This window comes from Dipodomys merriami, unplaced genomic scaffold (genome assembly GCF_024711535.1).
Source record: "Dipodomys merriami isolate MVZ:Mamm:240054 unplaced genomic scaffold, mDipMer1.0.p SCAF_35, whole genome shotgun sequence".
NCBI classification, from domain to species: Eukaryota; Metazoa; Chordata; class Mammalia; order Rodentia; family Heteromyidae; genus Dipodomys; species Dipodomys merriami.
The window spans coordinates 8,510,889-8,530,177 of NW_027205048.1; the positions used below are offsets into that span (position 1 = coordinate 8,510,889).

The 19,289-nt window shown below is 44.6% G+C and overlaps 1 protein-coding gene across 3 annotated transcripts in view; it reads right to left on the reverse strand.

Annotated features, from left to right (window-relative positions):
• Nucleotides 1-19,289, reverse strand: part of Hspa12a (heat shock protein family A (Hsp70) member 12A) — a 141,951-nt gene that overhangs the window by 107,216 nt on the left and 15,446 nt on the right. For all 3 annotated transcript variants that reach the window (XM_069988098.1, XM_069988100.1, XM_069988097.1), the window contains exon 2: nt 18,561-18,648. In XM_069988098.1, the coding sequence (XP_069844199.1) occupies nt 18,561-18,648 (88 nt within the window). The remainder of the gene's footprint in view (nt 1-18,560; nt 18,649-19,289) is intronic.

A 19,289-nucleotide genomic window follows, 5' to 3' on the forward strand; every position in this document is an offset into this window, starting at 1 on the left:
GCTTCCTTGGAAAGGTGTAAAACAAGCCTCGTGGAAGATACATAATTTGTCAGAGGTCATAAAAATGTTCATCATTTTGTGAGGCAAACAGAAATGTGCATCCTTTCCTTCCCTTTCCCCCCTTCCCACCCCCCAATGAAGGACTGTTGCTTAGAACACACACTGGAAAGATCTCTAGCTCTCTGTCTTTGTTCAAAGGCATATGGTTTGCTCCCATTTCCATATCTCCACATCAAAGGCCGGATGTGGGGTCGGTGCAGTGGATACAACTGTGGCCCCAGAAAGGTAGGTTAAAGTCAGACTCAAGAAACTGGGAAGGTTACTGTATTGAGCATCCTTGCAGGTGTAATTCAATTAGGGATCTAGGGATAGGAAGATTCACCCTAGACTCCCTGGTTACAAATTCAATGTCAAGAGTCATCACGAAAGACACACAGAGGAGAGACACAGACACACCAAGAGAAGGTGATGTGAAGATGGAGATAAGAGATTTGAGAGAGGCAGAAGCAAGCCAATGACTGCCTGGCACAAGAATCCCAAAGAGGCAAAGAATTCTTTCCGGAAGACTTAGGAGGGATTGTAGCCCTGACACCACCTTGAATTTCTAGCTACAAGATCATTGAAGGAATAAATTTATGTCATTATTTGAGAAACCACTTTGCAGTCATTTGTTAGGGCAGCTATGGAACTCTAACGGCAAGATGTGATGGCCATGCGCCGGCTCCGCTCTGTCCAGGAAGGCTGATCAGAAGAGCTGGAGCAGTGGGTACCTTTGGCTTCTGGCTGTGCAGGACCTGGGGTGAGGGTGAACAAGAGACCACAGGCCATAGCTCCTCTCATGGTGGCCCTCTCTAAGGAATGCTCAGCTCCTGGGTCCCTGGATTAGTTCCTGCTGTTCCAACCCTGTTGTTGGTCCAGGTCCTACCCTATATTCCACTCACATCTCTTGAAGTTGTCCCTTTATCAAAACACCCAAAATTACTTGGGTTGAGTGTGCCACGACACTGATTAAAGCCATTTATTCAAGAATTAATATTTCTACTTTGTTGCATTTTATCCATTTTATGACATTTTATTCCATCTATTTTAATGGCACAGTTGGTGTATTTTACAGCACACCTGTTTGCAGGTGTTTCACTCCTGGTGGATCAGATCACTCCCATTTCTCTACAAAACAGAGCTGGGGGTGTGGCCTCTGCTGGGCCAACGAGGGAAGTGAGGCTCACAAAGTCTTTTGTGACTGTTCTGCTACAGGTGTGGAGCAGAGTGATCACAACATGCCCCTTCACCTCTACTTCCAGGCTCTTCCTCAAACTGAATTGTAGGCTAGTGATGGCAGGTCTCTGGTCCTCTGGATGCCAGTACTGGCACATCCAGGAAAGGTAACACTAAGCAATTGTGACAGTCCTGCAGGCTGAGTCCAGACTCATCTTTCTAATGCAGCTCTCTGGAACCCCAGGTGATGGGCCTCAGAATTGCTGCACAAGTGTGTCCTCCCTGCTACAATCTATTGGGCATTTCAAATTATAAATTGGCCATCTCCTTCACAGAGGGAACACCCAAGGTTTCCACGGACATGAATCCTCTGGGATCCAAGACAATGCCACATCTTTCTGTGGAGAGAAAATTGTACATTCAGGGATTGTTTTAGGATTACTGTGTGTTTAGAATGAGCAGGGGGTACTTAACAGTTTCACTGAGAAATCTTCTGTCACTAATGAGGAAAGAGAGGAAGTAAAGAAGGTTGGCTAGCAGCAGCTCCTAGAAGGAAAAGGACTTTAGTAGGGGATGTTTTAGTTATAGTTTGAATATGAAATGTTTCTGGCTTTGGGAAAGTAACTAGATCTTGAGAGATCTGACTTAATGAGTGGTTTAATCCACTGATGGATTCTGAATCTGAATAAACTTACTGGTAGTAAAACTGGAAGATGGGTCCTGATAGGAGGAAATAAGTGTCTGCAAGCATGGCTTTGAGACCACAGATTGCTAGGCTCCTTCTTATTACTTCCTGGTCTGCTTCCTATCTGCTACATGGTCCTACCATCAAGTCCTGCCCCACCATAGTCATAGAATTGATGGAGCTAAGGAGTATGGTCAGAAACCTCTGAAACTGAGCACCAACATAAATCTTTCCTCATTTTAATTCATATAGTCACAATAATGAAAAAGGTAAATAACACAGAAAACAGATCCTAGAGAAAATGTGATTGTTGCTATGACTAACCATGTGTAGTTCAGAAGAATTTGGAACTGATTTCTGGGAAGAATTTGGAAAAGTTTGCAGAAGAAGACTAGTAAAAGCTAGAATGCTATAAACCTTAATGAGTGATTCTGGTGAGAACTCAAAAGGCCAAAATGGAATGTGAAGAGTCCTTGGAAATATGGATTCCATCTGGAATTGGACTAGAGACCATACATGTTACATTCTGGCAAAGGCTGTGGCTACATTTTGTCTGTGCCCTGAGACTTTGTGTGAAGTTAAGTTTAATGTGATGGACTGATCTGGAGGAAAAAAATCTCAAGGAAGTTTATCATTCATCCTGTGGCATGGTGGTTATTGGCTTCTTTTAGCTAGAAATTTAGCTAAAATTCTTACTTTTTGCCAGTGAGAGATGGGAGCAAAAAGCAGAGCAGAAAGATCTGAAAACCCTGCTGTTTGTTCAGAAAGCTGGTATAAAGTTGGGGTAAGGAAGATGGAGTTTCTGAAGAGATCATAAAAATAAGTGAAATGTCACTAAAAGAAGACAAACACTTTATATCAGGACAACAGGAAAAATATACTGATGGCATCTCAGGGATTGGCCAGAACTCATGACAGCAGGTGCAAAGGTGAGAAAAAGTGAACTATGTGAAAATTCTTCCTTAGAGAAAAGAGTACCCTGCTTATACTGGGACACTTAAAAATTTGTTTCCCTGGGATATATGTAACCATGTTCAATTGCTGGGCACTCAGAGGCCAATGAGGCCAGGGCACAAGAAGGCCTGGCTACCACAAGGACAGCTAGTAGTGGCCCTTGATATCCATATATGTGATGCTGGTTTTACAAGCATAAGAATGCCAGAGTTATGAATCATAGAGAAGTCCATCCAGATGTCAAAAGGAAGGCCCGAGAGGCCAGGCAATTTGTGACAGAGTCAGGGTCCCTCCTTGTAAGCCCTGAGAGGATGAAGCCAACAATGCAAAGGAGACCGTAGAAAGTTAGAGGTGGCAGAAATATGGAACATGTGCCAAGAAAAAGTGCAGACAATGAGTAAAAGCAGTCCATCCTGTCACAAGGCCTACGGGACTTCCACACAAGCATTTCCTCAATCCAGCTTGTCTCCAAAACTTGCTTTTATCACTGTTCATCAAAAATGTGTGCTGAGCAACCTGCTCTACAGAACAGTCTGGTGAAATTATGACAAGATTTATAATTATGCTGCCACCTTTATTTCCTTTGGAGGACATATGGTCTTTCATGCCTAGAAGCCAGGCAGTCTTTGACTTTTGCAAACCTGAGTCTCAGCAGCTCACACTCTGTAGCCTTCACCTATGTCATATCATGCTCAGACACAGAGAGAGGAGCTGGTGGTGCCCTAGGCAGCAATGAAGCACCACTCCCCAGCTAGAGGGGATGGGAAGGCAGGTTGGGAGAGACTTTACCCCATAGTTTCTCTTCTGCTGCCTCCTCCTTTTATGATGCTACCCCTTGCTCCAGCACCCCCTTCATGCCAGTAGCAGCTAAACAGGGCTCCTGCTTCCTAGAATGCTGGGAGAAGAGCAATGGAGTTGGACAGAGAGAAAGGAAAATGGCTTCCCAGCAGCTGGCTCTGTCGTGGTAGCTTGCCCTGACATTCTCCATGTGGGAGAAACACAGTTTCCCCCACCCCACACCCAATGGAAAAGACAGCAGTACAAATCAGTACTAGGGCTATTCATAATGGAAGCTCTCTGGTGATGGGTTTCATTACTAACCCCATTCACATACCCTCAGCCCTCATGAAGGTAAAAGCTTGGGAGTCAGACACACCTGGATTCAGAGCCATACCTGTCTCTTTCTTGCTTGAGTTTGGTCAATGTTCTTGAAGTCTTTAATTTCCTTGGTTCTAAAAATAAGGACGCAATGTAGCATTTGTGCCTTCAACATAAGACAAAGATGAAATCAAAGAGTCCAGCAAGGTGAAAAGCCCATTACTGGCACACAGTAAATGCTTTATCAGTGTTAACAATGCTGCTGCTGCTGGTAGTGGTGATAATGATGGTGATGGTGATGGTGATGGTGATGGTGATGGTGGTGGTGGTGATGGTGATGGTGGTGGAGGTGGTGGTGGTGGTGGCAGTGGTGTTCTTACTACACATTTCAGTGAGTCAGGGAACCGTGAGCAGAAGACACTGCCTCACTTCTTGGATGGGAAGGATGCTCAAGGATTTGCTGTGTTCTTGCTCTCTGGCGCCTCTCCAGGCCTGCCCTTGATACTGCATCTGCTTGGGGGACATCTTCCCCTAAAAGAGGGGCACTGAAACACAGGTGCAAAGACCCTCACCCTAAAAAATGCTGCTTCTTGTGTTAAACAGAACTTGGAGACCAGTGTGGGGGAGGGAGAAGAGATCTTTAGAAGGAACAGTTGTAGCCACCTCAAACGCTTCCTGGCAACCTTAGGGTCTCACTGAAGAGGACACTGGGGAGGAGAAGATGCACACACTGTGATTTATGGAAGGCCACCTGGGCCAGAGAAAGTAAATGAGGAAAGTAAGTGAAGCCTGCCAAGGGAAAACACGGAAGAATGTGAACTCTCAGGTGGGCTCAGAGCAACACTCTCCCCGCCTCAGAAAGGCAAAACGCCAAGGCATGAAGAATGCTGGTGTTTCTTCTCGTTTCCCCCTTGTTTAGGCTCCAAACATCCCTTCTTAATTGTGAATCTCCAGGTTTCCCCTCCCAGGAGGAGATTAAATGCTGGGAAGTGCTCTCCTAAGTCCAGCCACAGCTATCTTCATTTTCGAGCATTGTTCTGAGACCCACTCAGCCCAGTGCCCTGATCTCCTGCTTGCAGGCTCTACTTCACTGACCTTCGCCTTTATAAACACCATCCGTAGGTATTAATCCCTTTGACTGAGACATGGCTTTTTCTTTCCTTTTCTTCTACTCCTGTCCCAGCCCTTTTCTTTCTGAAAGTAAACCGATGGTTCAAAATACCCCTGGCATTTACTTATTATAGTTTAGTAAGCATGGTACTCTTATAGGCATTATGTCAATTATTAGAAAAAAATCAGAGATAGGTGCCCGAGGGTGCCCCCCACTCAAATAGCAGCATCAAAATGATGGAGAAATACGTTATACATACAAAGTTTCTGCCTCCTTCTTGACCTTGTGGTCACTATGAAACACGCTACGTGAGTTTCAGAACTCTCCTGCTAATCAAATTTCCCATGGCCCCTCTCCTCCATCGAACAGACTATTGGAGCCTATGGCCGCTTCAACAAGTATACAACCTTAGGCTAGGGATGATGGCTACATTAGTGAAAAAAGATAAATGGAGGTCTGGCCTTGCCCCTCTGGAATTCACTTCCACAAGGAGAGAATGAATTATGGGGTGGTTAGTGCCACTGGAAACAAACAGGATGACCTGGAAAGAGCTTCCTGGGATGAGATGGTCAGAAAATGCTTCCAGGAGGAGGCAATGGTTCATCTAGAGATAATGGATGAGCAAACATAGTCATGTGAGCAACAAGAGGCCCAACAGGGCAGGGCTTGGGCAAAGGCCTTGGAACTAGAAAGTGCGTGGCCCTGCCAGAAATCGAATGCCAGTGTCCGTGGAATTGATCAGTGAGGAGGAGAGGAGTCCAGGTAGAACCAAAAGGAGAGGGGGATAAAAGGAGACAGACAGATAGACAGACAGACAGACACAAAAGGAAGCCATACAGGGCCTCCAGGGACACATGACCAGTTCCAACCAAAGCAGACTAGGACTCCTGGCCATTGATCCATCTCCTCGAGACTTCTACTATCTGCCCGCAGACTCCACCCTCTGGAATGAACTTTGGGTACAAATGACCTTGTCTAGCTTCTTAGACCTTCCAGGACCAAGAAGCTGTCCCTCAATCCAGAGGCCAAATAGCCGGTGGACAGTTGGAAGTCCACACACTCAGGAAAACTGGCCTTGTCTTTGTGCAGTAGAATGGCTGCGGTAGCCTTGCACAACCCACAAGAACAGCAGGAAAGCTTCCCCCACGTCAGCACAGAGAGCTGCAGAGACAGACCGGCGAGATGGGCTGCCACTCCATGGCCACTTTCTCCTGCAAAATGCTAATCCTCACTTAGCAAGAGGCTGAGCACCTGGTGGTGGCCTAGCAGCGGACGCAGCAAGGAGGACAGGAATCCGCACTACGACTAGTCCTATCGGAGGTAGAAGGCACAAAAGTTGGGGAATCCTCTAAAATGAAGGACAAGCGAGTCCTGTCCACTTTTCCCATGAGACATTTATTAAGTCCCAAAATGATGTCAGGTGAGAAAAGGCTAAGAAGTGCCTTTCCCTAGCTGTTTTGTTGTTTTAGCAGTATCAAGGCTTGAGCGGCCATTGAGCCAAGCTTCCATATAGAAACTTGTTGAAAATCAGATTGCTGTCCTGGAATGCTAAGGGGATAAGGATTAAAATCCAGGACACACAGGAGAAAGGAGGCCTAGTGGAGTTATGACACTGCGGAGATATTAGCCACCAATGGTGTGAGGAGAGCTAATTCTCTGAGACAGGGTTATAGCCACTGGCTTCTACCTCATCTGCCACAAATGCAAATGGCCCATTCGAAACTTCTTCCCATTTTTAGACATGTCTGGCATTTGATCTGAAATTCTAGACATGTCTTGTAACAACTGGAACTATATCATCAAAATCCAAAAGAAAAATTGAGAGAGAGAGAGAGAGAGAGAGAGAGAGAGAGAGAGAGAGAGAGAGAGAGAGAGAGACAGAGACAGAGAGAGAGACAGAGAGAGAGACAGAGAGAGACAGAGAGACAGAGAGACAGAGAGAGAGACAGAGAGACAGAGAGACAGAGAAACAGAGAGACAGAGACAGAGACAGAGACAGAGAAACAATCCCGTGGATAATCCTGATGCTAAAAGTTAAGTACTTTAAAAATAATTTTTCCAGGAATGTTCAAGAAAACATGGAAGAAACAGTTGGAGACATAGAGAACTTATAGTGGCACCTTTAAAAAAAAATTACACGGGGCTGGGAAGGTGGCTCAGTGGTAGAGCGCTTGTCTTGCATGCATGAGGCCCTGAGTTTGATTCCTCAGCACCACATAAGCAGAAAGAAAAAAAAAGCTGGAAGTGGCACTGTGGCTCAAATGGTAGAGCTCTAGCCTTGAGCTGAAGAGCTGAGGGACAACGCCTAGGCCCAGAGTTCAGGCCCCACGACTGGACCCCCCAAAAAAAAAATTACACGTAAGCTATAAAACTGAAAACATATAGTATGTAAAAGTAAGAAGTCATCAGATAGTTTTAAGGACAGATTCAACACAGCAGAAGAGAGGATGAACAAATGTGAAGACATGTCAATAGAAAATATTTAGATAGAAGATAAAATGTAAATAGAGCTCTGAAAACAGTTCCTAGGAAGCCAGCTACAGAGGGCCTTAGCTGTTTTCCTTATAACCTTTCCCTTATCGTTGTTGTGATGATGACGATGTTGTTTTAGCCATACCAGCTCTCAAACTACCACCTAATCCATACCTCTAGTTTAACTATTTTGCTGGTTATTTTGGAGATGGAGACTCATAGACTTTTCTGTCCAGACAGTTTTCCAACCATGATCCTCCAGATCTCAGCCTCCTGAGTAACTAGGATTACAGGAATGAGCCATTGGTTGTTCTTTTATGTTGCTTACCTGTGAAGTACCTCAACAAATAAAAAGCCCCCTTTGCTATCTACACCCACCTGCAATCCAAGCCAAGTCCTTCCTTAACTTTGTACCAAATTCCAGTGAACAGCAGGTTTGAAACTTTTGCTGAACTATAAAAATGAAGAATTTCTCTGCTAGCCGGGCACAGGTGGCTCTCGCCTATAATCCTAGCTACTCAGGAGGCTGAGATCTGAGGATCGAGGTTCAAAGCCAGCCCAGGCAGGAAAGTCCGTGAGACTCTTATCTTCAATAAACCATTAGAAAACCACAAGTGGCACTGTGGCTCAAGTGGTAGAGCACTCGCCTTGAGCTGAAGAGCTGAGGGACAGCGCCCAGGCCCAGAGATCCAGCCCCACTACCAACAAAAAAAAAAGAATTTCTCTGCTGACAAAGCCTCACTCCTACACTGGCGGACACTTACTTACGGAGCCTACTGCCAAAATTAGGGAGGACAGTGGGACCTGCTGAAACAGCACGAAGGTAAGGTCAATACTGAATAATCCCACAGACCACTGCATGGTATAACCTTCATAACCAATACCTTCTTGTTAAAATCGAATGACTCTTTTCTCCTCTACTGAAAAGGGTGTTTGTTTAAAAAAAGATAGACTTAATTTCCTAAAAGCTATCCGATTGGAGGGAGAGTCTGACAGGTTTGATATTACCTTTTTGGCAAACTGGATAAACCTTTAACACTTGGTACACAGTCCTGCTTTGCACCAGGGACCGCTCTACAAATCCCTCAAACCATTGTTCCTCAGGCTCAGCTGCAGGCCTAGCGCCCCATAGAGGAAGCAGAAAGCACTGGCCAAGTGCTCTGAGGATGATGTACCAAGTTATAGTTTAATCACTTAACTGGCACCCTTTTCTGAGAAGCTCTGGAATTTTCAACAGTATTCCATTCCTGTTACGGTAGTATACAACTATGGCAAGAACAAGCTGTCCAGGTTGCCCAGAAAACCTGCTGCTTGCAATACAGTTTTTAAAATGGGAGTCTCCTTCTTTCTTCAGTGGTGTATATGTTTTTCCTATAAACAAAGCCTCACATTAATAATCAATTTAGTGGAAGAGAGCGCAGTCTTTTCAATAAAAGGTGCTGGAGCTACTGGATACCATGGGAAAATATGAAATCGGAGCCTACATCATACCACATCCAGGCATAGCCCATTTCATTTCACTTCAATTTGCTTCACAGATACTAGCCTTTGTACTTTTTTCTTAATTGAAGGTTTTGAGGTAACCCTGTATCGGGCAACTCTATCAGTACCATTTTTTTTAACAGCTTGACTGATTATTAGCATTTTTTACATTTTAAGGCATAATATGTTGCACATTTATTGCATATAAAATATATGTAAACATACTTTTATGTGAACATGTGATACAATTATTCACTTTATTGTGGTGGTCTGATGCCAAACCTGCAAGGTCCCTGTGGTACAACTGTGGAGAGGAGTGAAAAGGCCAAACTGTAGGAGCTAAAACCCACTCAACTCTTATTAGAGGAAATAAGGGGGAACACGGATATAAATGTTCATGATCATTTATTAGACAATGATTTTATAGACAACACCATCAACAAGGATGGGTAAATTGGATTTCATCAAAACTAAAAATGTTTTCCTCTGTGTGTGTGTGTGTGTGTATGCTGGGGCTTGGACTTAGGACCTGGGCACTGTCCCTGAGCCTTTTTGCTCAAGATAGTACTTGAACTACAATCTACTTATGGCTTGTTTTTGTTTGTTTTGATTTTGTTTTGTATTTTTCATTTTGTGATTATGGGGAGAAGAACTCACAGACTTTCCTTCCCAGGCTGGGTTCAAGCTGTGATCCTCTGATTTCCTGAATAGCTATGATCATAGGCATGAGCCACTGGCACCTGGCTATATTTGTCTTTTAATACAAAACATTGTCAAGAAAGTAGTAAGTCAACTCACAAAACATGACAATGTGTTTGCAAATAATACTTCTGAGAAAGCAGATGTACTAAGAAAGCATAAAAAATGCTTGGTGAGCGCTAGTGGCTCACACCTGTAATCCTAACTACTTAAAGGGTTGAGATCAGAAGACTAGAGCTCAAAGCCAACCTGGGTGAACAAATCCACATAACTCTTCTCCCTAAGTAACCAGCAAAAAGCAAGAAGTGAAGGTGTGGCTTAACTGGTAGAGCACCAGCAGTTAGTCAGCCACAAACTGCCAACTACTCTGAGGTCAAGTCCCAGTACTAGAAACAACAACAACCAAAAAAAAAAAAAAAGCCTCCTATAAAAGAAACTACTCAATTCAATTTAATAGTAAAGGCAAAAGATCTAAATAGATATTTCTCCAAGGAAGATGCAAAAATATCCAATAAGTATGTGGTAAGATGCTAACATATGTAGTATTATGAAATACAAATCAGTAAGATCACTTCATACCAACAAGAGGGATTATAATCAGAAAGACAAAATAAAGCATTATTGAGAGTATGGAGACACCAGAATCCTCAGACATCAGGGAAGGGAAGATAAAAAGGTTCAGCCACTGGAAAGTGGTCTGGCAGAACCTCAGAAGGTTAGATATAGTTACCGTATGACCTAGCAATTCTATTCATACACACATACACACATATTTAACAGAAGTGAAAATATGTCTTCACAAAAACTTGTACATTAATATTCTCATCCATATTATTCGTAATAGTTAAAAATGAAAACAACCCAAATTCTATCAACTAATAGATTAGCCCCTTGCGTTGCTATGATAAATACCTAAGAGAAATGATTTAAAGGAAAAAAGATTTTGGCTTATGGTTTCAGGTCCGTGGTCAGCTGACCTATGGCTGAATGAAAGACAACTCTAGGGAAAGAGCTTTCTTCAAAGAACTGAAGCACTAGCCAGGAACTGGTGGCTCACGTCTGTAATCCTAGCTACTCAGGAGGCTGAGATCTGAGGATCATGGTTCAAAGCCAGCCCGGGGAAGTAAAGTCTTGAGAGTCATCTCCAATTAATAACTAGAAAACCAAAAGGGGCCTTATGGCTCAAAGTGGTAGTGTGCTAACTTTGAGCAAAAGAGCTCAGTGACAGGCCCTGAATTCGAGCCCCATGACCAACAAAACAAAACAAAACAGAATTGAAGCACTGTCATCTGGAAGGGGAAGCAGACCCACTGTGGCCCCCAAACAGCCTCAGTCTCCTGTGTGGACTACGCATCCCAACTCTCACCTCCCCTTGGAGGTGTACCGTTCCGCAGCCCCTCCCTGCGCCCCCCCACCCCATCTGTGTTGTGGGTTTCACACACTCCTTGCCTTTGAAACCGGTCCATTTGTGATGACCTATTCATTCCATCATTAGACAACAATCTAGGAATCTGGCTCAATTACCAGCTTCATCCATGGGTCCCAGTGGCCTTATCTCATTCACCATTTTCTCCTCAGAACTTATCCCTGTGTCTGGCATGAAGGAGAAGCTTAGGTATTTGTTGAGTGAATGGATGATAGGCACACAAACGTCAGAAACCACGAGCTAACAGTCTACAGAAGAACCTGCCCATGGGTGTGATGGCCTATCCTGAAGGCCACCCCCTCCCTGCTCCTGAGCTGGTCAAGCACAGAGGCCATGCAGGGAGCTTAATCAAACACCAAACAGATGATCAGTTGGGATTGCATCCCTTTCTGTGTTAAAGTCTCACAGGTCGTTCAAGCACCCTGGGAAAAATCCCAGAAACCAGAGATGAAAAGTCATTAAATCCATTATAATTTCTCTATCAAGTGATAACGAACTATAGTCTTTTCCTGCTGCATGTTAGCTCTTTGTCATTTCATTATGCAAACCACAATTAGTGAGTGCTTGACTCTGCACATCTCTCAACACGTAATCCTCGCTCACATGAATTGGATGCTTAATTTGTGCCAGGCACTAAAGTGCTTCACATGTATTTGAATCTCCAAAAACCTGAGGAGGAGGAGGAGAAGGATAGTTGGTATTCGCATTTTACACACAGAGGAGCTGGGAACTGAAAAAAATCAAGTAGCTCATAGAACTGTGAGCAGCAGATTTGATTTCGGAGCCCAGCAAGGGTACTGTAGATGTTTGTTGAATGAATCATTGAATGAATGGATGGATGAATGGATGTCACTGGGGGAAACAAGGCTTCTGTCATCTAGCTGTCATCTTATGTGTCATCCTATGTTCACTCAGAACTTCACAGGCCACAGCATCCTAAGGCTTCACATGGGGTCTTTTACATTTGTTTTAGTTTCTTTTCATGTTTTTTTTTTACTGTAAAGATACTGTACAGAGGGGTTACTGTTACATGAGTAATAGTACATTACCTATCAAGCTGGGTCTTTTAATAATAGCATAAAGACCATGTTTTGGCTCTTATTCCTCCCAGTAATGAAGAAGTCTTTTCAAAGAAGCGCCTCAAACACCTCTTTGGACAAGACTCTCCACTGTCTCCCAATGTCCGGGATGAAGTCACCCATAGGGCCATTGACAGGACACTCATTTTCCTGGCACACATGCCTCGCACTTCGGGCCGCCTGCCTCTCATCCTTGCTGTGGCTGCTGTGCTGCCGTGTCCACTTGTTGGCACAGGAGGAGCCACCTCTCCTGCTGGTACAGATGCTGCCAGCGCTGGGGCCACAGCCGCCACACAAGTGCCACTGACACTGTCGGTGCTGGGCTCACGTCTGCGGCGGCGCCAGGTGCTGTGGAGGTATGGTAGTTGCTGGTGTCCCGCTCAGTTGGCAGACAGATGGGGCACAGATGAGTAACAAGACACCATGAAGTATCCAGGGGGACACAGATCCCAAGACCCCTACAGATACCCAAATCTACAGACGATTCAGCCCCTTATGTGAAATGGCACAGTACTTGTACAGAATCTACACACGTCCTATAGACTTTAAATCATTACCTCTGGCATACTTAGAATGCCTTGTACATTATAAATGGCATGTAAATAGTTCTCCTACCATCTTGCATATGGAAAAGGGCAAAGATGGAAAGAGGGGGTCTGCTCAGTACAGATGCAATGATTTTCCCCAAAGATTTTCCAGCCAGGCTTGGGTGAATCCCTGGATATGGATTTCGAGGACTGAAAGGGTCAACTGTACTCAAACTTATCCCTCTCCTCCAAATTAGGCCCACTGAACTATCTTGGGATTTTCAAGAAAGAGATCACTTTGTACCTAAGGCAAACTGATTTCTTTTTCTTTTTCTTTTTCTTCTTTGTCAGTTGTGGAGCTTGAACATCTGGGCCTGGGCGCTGTCCCTCAGCTCTTCAGCTAAAGGCGAGCAACCCTTGAGCTACAGCACCATTTCCGGTTCTCTGGTGGTTTATTGGAAATAAGAGTCTCACAGACTTTCCTGCCTGGACTAGCCTTGAAGAACAATCCTCAGATCTCAGCCTCCTGAGTAGCTAGGATTACAGGCATGAGCCACAGGTGCTGAGCTCAAACAGATTTCTGAAAGCTCACCTTACTCTCAAGATACCTGCACTTCCTGCAGGGGAGATAGTAGAGGCTATGGGAATTGTTGCTTCTGTCCACCTTCTTTCTCTCGCATACCTGAAGTTGATCTTTTATGTTTCTTTATTCTGCTACTCAAAAGCTCATAGCCATATTTGCTGCCCACCATTGGAGGTTCCACAAGACCGCATGGCATGCATTTATAAATTAATCTTACCCACAACTTGTATATATATATACATATATATATATATGTATATATATATATATATATGAAAAAGTCCCTTTATAGAAATGACAGGAAATTATACAAGTAAAAGGAAACAAAGTGAAGAGCTAGATTAAGAATGTTATGGATAGCCAGGCACTGGTGGCTTTCGCCAGTAATCCTACCTTCCCAAGAGGCTAAGATCTGAGGATCACGGTTCAAAGCCAGCCTGGGCAGGAAAGTCTGTGAGATTCTTATCTACAATTAACCACTAAAAAACCAGAAGTATAGTGGTAGACACTAGCTTTGAGCAAAAGAGCTTGGAGACAACACCTAGACCCAAGTTCAAGCCCCATTTCTGAAAAGAAAAAAAAAAAAAGAGCTCTTCGCTTTTGTTTGCCATCGTGGTTACTGTGCCTTCCAGAGTTTCTTATCAGGCCTTCTCACAAGACTTTCAGAATCAAGCGGTTTCTGGCCAAGAAACAAAAGCAAAATCGCCCCATTCCCCAGTGGATTCGGATGAAAACTGGTAACAAAATCAGGTACAACTCCAAGAGAAAACACTGGAGGAGAACCAAGCTGGGTCTGTAAGGAAGTGCTTCAGATGCCCACATATTTATGCTCTACCAAGAACCAGTCAAGCTGAAACATCAATACTGCCTGGACTGACAGTTGGGCATTTTTTAAATTGATTTTTCTTTGGTTATTTTAATAATGGGCACAGTAATAAACATGTAATAAACATTACATTTGAAAAGAAGGAGGAGGAGGAGGAGGAGGAGGAGGAGGAGGAGGAGGAGGAGGAGGAGGAGGAGGAGGAGAAGAAGAAGGAGAAGAAGAATAATTATATAACAGTCTGACAGAAAACTCCATTTCCAGACTTGGTGTGTTTCATTAGGAATCGTGTGTGTGTGTGTGTGTGTGTGTGTGTGTGTGTGTGTGTGTGTGTGTATGTGTGTGTGTGTATGTGTGTATGTGTGTGTGTGTGTACTGGTACAAGTACTTGAATTCAGGGCCTCAGCACTGTCTCTCAGCTTTTTTGCTCAAAGCTAGTGTTCTACCACTTGACCCAGCTCTACTCTCAGCTTTGTGGTAGCTAATTAGAGATCAAAGTCTCATGGACTCTCCTTCCCAGGCTGGCTTTGAATCGTGATCCTTAGGTCTCATCCTGCTGAGTAGCTAGGATTACAGGTGTGAGCCACCAGTCAGACCTGACTCTCATGTGGAAGCATCAGTTGACTGGGCTCTGAAGTTTGACGACTTTGATGAAAAAGCACAACACCATGGTAGTTTTTAGTGTTCTTCTTCCAAGCCCCCACCCTCTGTGGTAGTTCTGCACCTTGAAACAAACAAACAACAAAAAAAAAAAACCAAGAAGTCATGGGGAAGCTTTTCCCTTGACAAGCAGGGGTGTGCTGCCCTGGAGTTGGCTATCATCGGACCTCCAGTGGCCTTCAGATGTGGCAAAGCCATGGCTTTGACTGAGGCTCTCTTCCACACGGGGTCCTTGTCAGACCAGCCCTTTTATGTACTGTATCACCTACTGCTGGAGGCCATTGTGGGCGCTTGTGGCAGAAAATGGCAGCCCTGGTCAGACTTGTCATCTATCTATAGCTGAGATCATGTAGGGGGGAATGTCACGAAGATGATTATTCTACTTGGGTCTTCTCTTCCTCCTCTGAGCTTTTTTCCAACATGATACAGCCTGGTGGAATTTTGAGAGTGTAGAATGCTGATCATCATCACCACAGTAAGGGTTCAAAGTCAAAGAGAAGCCAGAACCAGATGTGGAAGGGCTGCTGAGGGGCAATCACCCTATCGGTGTCTCCTTGCATTAAGGAACTTTAAGCAAAATGAATGTGCCGTAGTTTTACCTTTGCAGGGTCGCCAGCCTAGTGATCAGCTGTCACATGACAGGGGACTTTCATTGGCATCCATCTATCTCTCATAGGCTCCACACATCTTGGAAAGCTTTTTGTTTTACTTTTCATGAACTAATTGGCTTATTTATTTATCTGGCTGGGCTGATTTTGAGGCTTTCTTGAGCTTTTCTTCAGCACTAATCTCTCCCAGAATGCAGTTTCAAAGCTCATCTTCCTAGCCAAGGAGAACCTTAAGTAAGTGGCCACTCTCTAGCACTTAAAAGAGCCGCGCACCCACCCTCAGAGCCTGCTGTCAGCTGTTGTAGCTTTGTGGGTCAGGACTCAGAGACGGAGGTGGGTGTGGAAGGCAGAGCCAAGCTAGGAGCTGGACCTGCTCTAAGAGTGAAGTAGGTAACTCCTGGGATAAAAGCAGCAGGAGGAAACAACAGCCCGGAGGAGCAGCAAGAGAGACAAAGAAGGTCACTGAGAAGAGAAGAAAGGACATGTGCTATGGCACCAAAGGGGAAAAATCTTGTAAAGCAATTGAGCGACAAAGGAGTCTGGGGAGAGGGAAGAGGCACAGCGCTGGTGGCAGGAGGGATGTTTGGGACACACATCATTCATGAGGTCAGCCTGTTACTCAATCCTATCAAATCTCTTAGTCAGTCCCAAGTCCCTTGTATGGCGGGCTGTGAAGCCTCAGAACTGAATGAGTCTCTACTCTCTGTCTGTGCTCAGTATTCCCCTGCTATAGAAGACACAGCAATGAGCTTGTCACCACCACACGTGGTCTCTAGCCACGAGGCAGGAAGAGCATTCCACAGACCGTGCACCAAGGTGTGCTCATATATGCTGTCTCGTTGACTCGTCATGAAGAGCTCCTTTGATTAAAAAAAAAAAAAAGCCAGCAACCAACAGGCATGAATAATCTATTTTTATGGCCCCCAGTTCTCACTGTCCTATATGAGAGAAAACCAAAAAAGGAAGCTGAACTCAATCTTTCCAGCCCTTTCAGATCCCATCCTTCCCAGCCTGGCTTTGATTTGAGCTTAGATTTTCATAAAATAAGCATTGTTTTCACACAGCATTGTCTTACAAATGCTCAAGGATTAATCCTGACCTTGTGGTCACACAGACATTCTGGTACACCCTGTTCATGTGTGTATGTGTGTGTGTGTGTGTGTGTGTGTGTGTGTGTGTGTGTGTGTGTGTGTGTGTGTGTGTGTGTGTGTGTATGTATGAGAGAGAGAGAGAGATCAGTGTTCCTATGTTCAATTTGAGTCCATCCCATCAAATCAAATTCTGAACATGAGTGTCTTATCACCACGAGACCACCTTCCTCATGGTACAGTTGCTGTAGCCCAGGGGGCCTCACATGGGTGGTATATTGCTTGTTTATTATTATTATTATTATTATTATTAATGTCTGTAATCCTAGCTATACAAGGAGGCGGAGATCTGCAGATCCAGGTTTGAAGCCAGCTTGGGTAGACAAATCTGAGACTCTTACCTTCAATTAACCAGCAAAAAAGCAGAAAGTAGAGATGTTGCTTAAATGGTAGAGCTCCAGTCTTGAGCAGAAACACTAAGTGTGTGAAGTACTGAGTTCAAGCCCAGTACCAGCAAAAAGCAAAGCAAAAACAAAAAAAAAAAACCATAAAACACACGAAGAACAAGATGTCATATCATGTTAACTATAATGTAGGACTCGGACTTCACATTTCTTTCTGATGAACAGACATTCAAAGAGCATTTCAGTCTCAGAACAAGCATACACAAAAAAGCACCATCTCCACAAATCGCCCTTTGTCTCTCAATCCTGGAAAATCAAACCAAGCAGAAAGTTATTTGCTGAGCACCTACTATGTGACAGGCACTACAACCCAGGAAGCCTGACAGGGCATTGTTTCATTACTGTCTGTTCTGTATGTACTGTATATAAAGAGTTGATCAAGACAGTGCTGGCTGTTTTCTCTCAGGATCTTTCCTGTGAGCAATGTTTTCAGGAGTTTAACAACTCTGATGGCTACTCAGAGCTTTCTGACAGTTTTTTTGTTGTTGTTGTTTTGTTTTGTTTCCACTATTGTTTGTAACCTAAAGCATTCCTTTTCTTTTCCTTCTTTCTGATTTTTTTTTTAGGGAGAAGGAAAAAAAAAAAAAGCTAGCATCTGGGGGTCTGAGACCACTTGAAATGTCTGGGCTGTAATTGCGTGTGACCTCCCAGAGATAACCCAAAAGGCTGATTTAGCAAAGCCCATTCTTGACCTTGACACAAGACAACACAGGCAAAGGGGAAGGACTTGGGGGAGGGCCTAGAGAAAGAGAAAGGATCACAGCAGCGCTCAGATCTCGCCAGGCCCCTCCCCCATTCAGCAAACACCTGGCTGAGTTGGAAAACATGACCGGCCCAACCTTCCTATTGGTACCAATTGAAGCTGTCAGCTCCGGCTTGTCACCAGTTGCATTGGGAGGCCCCCGGGCAGTCACAAGAGTCCTAATTAGGCAGAAATGACACTTCTACAACTGACCTGCCAGGACCTTTGGCAAACCATTTAACATCATTAGTTAACATTTTTTAAAAGTGTGAATGTAAATGAACAGCCAGTGGCTTTCAATGCAGTTTGTCGGTGGCATCTCCTCCCCCCTCCCTCCCCCTCCTTCCTTCTCACTCTTTCTCTTTTTACATGAATAGTCTACTTGTTTTCACCAGAATTGGAGGAAAGCATTGAGGAAAGAGGAGGAAGAGGACCCGTCCTCCGAGCCCAGAGACATGTTAAAGCATAAACAAGCTCAGAGCAGTGAGAGAGATCATCTCTTCCTGCCTGTATATGAGACCAAACATAGACAATGCCCAGGGCCACCTGAGCAGAACCAAGGTGAGCAGGGACCGGGCCTGTGCCCGGCAGGTTGGACTGGCGCTAGACCCCATCCCACGTGCTGTTCCTGGCCCACCACGAGCTCAAGATTTTCTGACTTGAGGGTACCACTGAAACACCCCTTCTACTCGGACTGCTGCCTGTTTGATGGCACTCTCCTTCAGCGGACCATGCCATGCAGAGTGTGTGCATAAATGTCTTCTGCCAAAGAGGAATGAACGTTGCAGGAACAATGATTTCAGACCCGGGCTCAGTACTTACGCAAGTGCGTTCTGTTTCCTACCTGCAGCGGTTATTTCCCACCTTGAGTCACACTTCATTTTGTTCTTTGCTTTACACCCACAGAATCCATACACGCCAACACTCTCCATCTGCAGGAGAGGGGGGAAAAGAAAGAGTTTCACCGTGAACACGCTGCTTTGTCTGTTCCCCTGTGGCTCTTCAGTAGTGGTACTTGTGCCAGCTGACAGTTTCTCAAGGGGTAACCTAGGTCAGAAGCGAAGCCAAAGTTGAGGGGGGTAGCAGAAGAACCTGGGGCCTGGGGGGAGGGGAGGCTTTGCACTCACTACCTTCTTGTGTGGCCTTGGACAAGGTGCTTAGCCCTTATCCTTGAGATGGTTTTTTTTTTTTTCCATCTCAAAGACAGAGATAATAGCCTAATACATCAAGTATGAAAAGAGAGAGAGAGAGAGAGAAAGAGAGATGGGAATACCATGAGCACTGGAAATGTTATATGTACAAGGAGTTTTACCTAGAGAAAAGCAGCCAAAATCAGGGTATCATTGCGTCACTCGTTCACATTAAGGAGACAACACTGAGAATTTCTGTGTGTGTGTGTGTGTGTGTGTGTGTGTGTGTGTGTGTGTGTGTGTGTTTGCACTGGTACCAGGGCTTGAACTCAGGGCCTGGATTCTGTCCTTTAGCTTTTTTGCTCAAGGCGGGTGCTCTACTACTCAAGCCATACCTTTGCCGCCAACTTTTTGGTAGTTAAATGGAGCTAAGATTCTGAGGG